At 38.6% G+C, this 3,519-nt stretch overlaps 1 protein-coding gene across 1 annotated transcript in view; it reads left to right on the top strand.

Moving 5' to 3' along the window:
* LOC103085808 (complement factor H-like) overlaps nucleotides 1-3,519 on the top strand; it is an 82,499-nt gene that overhangs the window by 16,543 nt on the left and 62,437 nt on the right. Inside the window, exon 7 of the mRNA XM_007459666.1 lies at nucleotides 7-60. Coding sequence (XP_007459728.1) covers nucleotides 7-60 — 54 coding nt within the window. The remainder of the gene's footprint in view (nucleotides 1-6; nucleotides 61-3,519) is intronic.

Raw genomic sequence — 3,519 nt, 5'->3', positions numbered from 1 at the left:
GGGAAAGAGGAGACGCTGTATGCACTGAATTTGGATGGACCCCAGTTCCTTCATGTAAAGGTAATGATATGTTTCTCTTCTATATCTTTTGCTGTATATTTTTACCAATTGTTTTAATTCATATACTCCTTATGGTTAAGCAGTTTATTTTTTCTCACAATGGAGTATTAATGTTTATAGGAATCAACTATTACAGAGACATAACATTTTATGTGTTCAAGGCCTGTTTTGAGATCAATTGGTGTGATTCTCTCACTCTGAAGATACACATAAACAGGACCAGAAAAGTTCAGTAGCTCATTAAATCTCTGGTCTATGGTCACAAAGCAAATCTAGAGCAGAGCCAGGACTGTAACAGGTCTCCCAATCCCCAGGTATATATACCCCTCAAATAATTAGATTCCTCTTGTAAAGCCCAACATTTCACTTTAAAAAGTAAATTATATTAATACCAGATGAGGTAATCCTCCATGGATATGGAATTAAGTAGAAGAAACTGGAGATTTCATTAACCACAGGCTTCATATGAATCAACTGTGGTGATGGCGCTGAAAACAGCACCTCTTTTAGGCTTCGTAAGGGAAGGGTGTTACCCAGACTCAAAGAGTTCATTTCAACTGTGCTCTTTGCCCACCAGAAATTATGTCTGCTTTTTTGTTTTCTGCTTAGCCTACCTCATTTAGAAAGGGATAGTTTCAACTATCATGGCTTAGAAGAGAAAAATATATCAATAAATAGTTGAGGAATGTAAGAAGTCATAAGAAGAGCAGGCAGATACAGCTATAGCATGGTAATAACAGTGTTGAGTTATTTACAAACACTTATGAAAAGGAAGGAGTTAGCTTTTGATAAGGGCTGCTTCACTGAGTAAAACAAGTATTATCACACATGACATCCGAGACAAGTGACTTCCTAGGAGAGTGACTTTTACAGGTATTGCCACACTGTGATCTTCACCTCTTAAGAGCCCTCTGAACTTTAAATCATGCTATTCGTAATAACATATATAAACCTTGCTTTGGTGATCCTCTTTTACAAAAACTAGAGATAGTTTTTGAGCTGATTTTATTCTTAAAAAAATTTAGTTGAGCCCACAAGCAGCTCCTTGGAAAATACATCCTCCTGAATGACCTTCACTTTCAAGCATTGTTAAGAAAATATTTAGAAAGAAGTTAATGAACACAAGACAGTGATAACTGTTACCGAACCAAAACTTGGGTCTGCTCATCTGCACACAGTAAAGCTAATCTACTGACACCCGGTTGTGGTGAAGGGAAGTGCAGCATTTATTGTAAGGCACCAAGCAAGGAGTCCAGGGCAGCTAGTGCTCAAAAAGCCCAGCCTCCCCGATGGGTTTCAGCAAAGCATTTTTAAAGGCCGGGTGAGAGAGATGTGTCTCAGGGTGTGTGATCAGCTCCTGCTGATCAATCAGCAGGATTGCTGATCATAACCAATCAGTTATCTGATTGGTTGATGGTGAGGTAACAGGGCAGTGTCACAGGGGTTAACATCATCAGTCCTCAGGCTCCAGTAGGTCTGGGGACTACGTGCTCATGGTCATCAAGTAGTTAACATCTTCCATCTGGTGGGGTTTTCAAATGTGTAAAACAACTCAGGAAATGTGCATCAGATACTATTATCTAGGAAGTTCAGAGAGGAACTACTGCAGAGGATATGGGGGAGGGGTCTGTCCCGGGAAGGCCCCACAGGGTCCTGCTCGGTTACACAACCATATGAGATCTGTGTGAGGCTGATGCTGTGTGGAGTCCAGCTGTTTATCTCCATGGCATTCGTGGCTCCTGAGCAAAGAAGGTGGATGCACAAGTTCTCTGGCGTCAAACTCTGCCATATATGCTACTTCCAGAGTCCCTCTTCTATCCATCCAGTCACCAAAACAGAGCTTATAAACCACTTATTTTATATCAGGACTCTTGTCCTGTATTGAGGATAAACATTAGAATAAAGTTTCAATGAATTCCAGGTTTCAATGAATTCCAGGTTTCAATGAATTCAAAGTAAAGCTTCAGGAATTCAATTTTACTTGGACATAGGACTCAGGATAACATGACGTAGAAGTCATTGAATTATTCCTTTTTCTTGGTCACTTACCTACCTACTTAAAACTCTTCCTTAGAACAGATCCAGTTTAGTAGTGGGAAATCTCTGTTTTTCCCACAGTGTTACTACAATTTCTAGGCTTACTTCTCTTAAAACTAGACTCCTTTACACACACACATCAAAGAATCCACATTTATAAGACATTTTCCTTTTAAAAGTTCTTTTTCATTTTCCCAGTCACAAGTCATAACTTAAAAATTCAAGATGGTATGCTTTAAGGTCCTGCTTTCTTTAGCGAGAGAGATACCAGGATTAGGATTGGTACTCTCTCTTTTACAAGATAATTTGCTAAAGATCAATATAAGTAAAGAGTGGTTCACCCCAAATTAGATAAGCATGCTCTGTCTCTTAAAGATGCTTCATTTTATTAAAATGCAGTTTACATTAACTAGATATAGAGAAGTCTTTCATTAAAAGAAACTCCACTCTCTTACCTCAGCTAATGACACAAATACCTCTCCCTATTTTCATGGTACATTGGAAGGATCTACCTGCTGATAATGATAAATTCCAGATCTACATATCTTATTTTGTAGAACTCTATAAGAAATTTGGAATTAAGTCATAAAAGTAAATTTAAATAAAATAGTCTAGGATAAAACACTTAAATTGTCTTCTTTCTGGTCTATGTTTTGTACGTGTCAGGGGTTTTATTTGAGGGTGATTTGTCAAAACTTTGGTCTCTGTATCCAATAAGGGACGGTCTCTGACAACAAGTCACTCACAGGAATAAATAAAAGTACCAAGACCTGTTAAATAAAAGCCACCTTTGATGCAAATCTCTCTGTTCCCTGTACAGACTGGATTTTTTACGATTCACAACAGAGTGTTAACCTTGAATTAATTATTCTTATTTCAAATGCTTAATGGTTGCTTCTAAAAGTAGAAAAAATTTGGCCTTACATATTCAGACAGTCTCAAATATTATTATTATTATTATTATTATTATTTTAATAGAAGCACCTACCTAGGCTAACTTCTCTTAAACATTGCCCTGGCAATGTTTTAATAACATTATTTATTTTAATGGAGATCATGATTATTTTAATGGAGATCCCTAGAAGTTCTTCTACTCCTAATTAATTTAACAAAATCTCCCAATATTATTTAGTAGGTATCTTAGTGAAACACGTTTATTTATATATTGTGACTTTTGACTTCAAACTTTGGTACTAAGTTCAGCTGTAGCATGAAGTAAAAACTAAGACATGGGGCTTCCCTGGTGGCACAGTGGTTGAGAGTCTGCCTGCCGATGCAGGGGACACGGGTTCGTGCCCCGGTCTGGGAGGATCCCACATGCCGCGGAGCGGCTGGGCCCATGAGCCATGGCCGCTGAGCCTGCGCATCCAGGCCTGTGCTCCGCAACGGGAGAGGCCACAACAGTGAGAGGCCCACGTACTG

This window comes from Lipotes vexillifer, unplaced genomic scaffold, assembly GCF_000442215.2.
Source record: "Lipotes vexillifer unplaced genomic scaffold, Lipotes_vexillifer_v1.1 scaffold830, whole genome shotgun sequence".
NCBI classification, from domain to species: Eukaryota; Metazoa; Chordata; class Mammalia; order Artiodactyla; family Lipotidae; genus Lipotes; species Lipotes vexillifer.
This window is presented reverse-complemented; position numbering and strand designations above follow the sequence as displayed.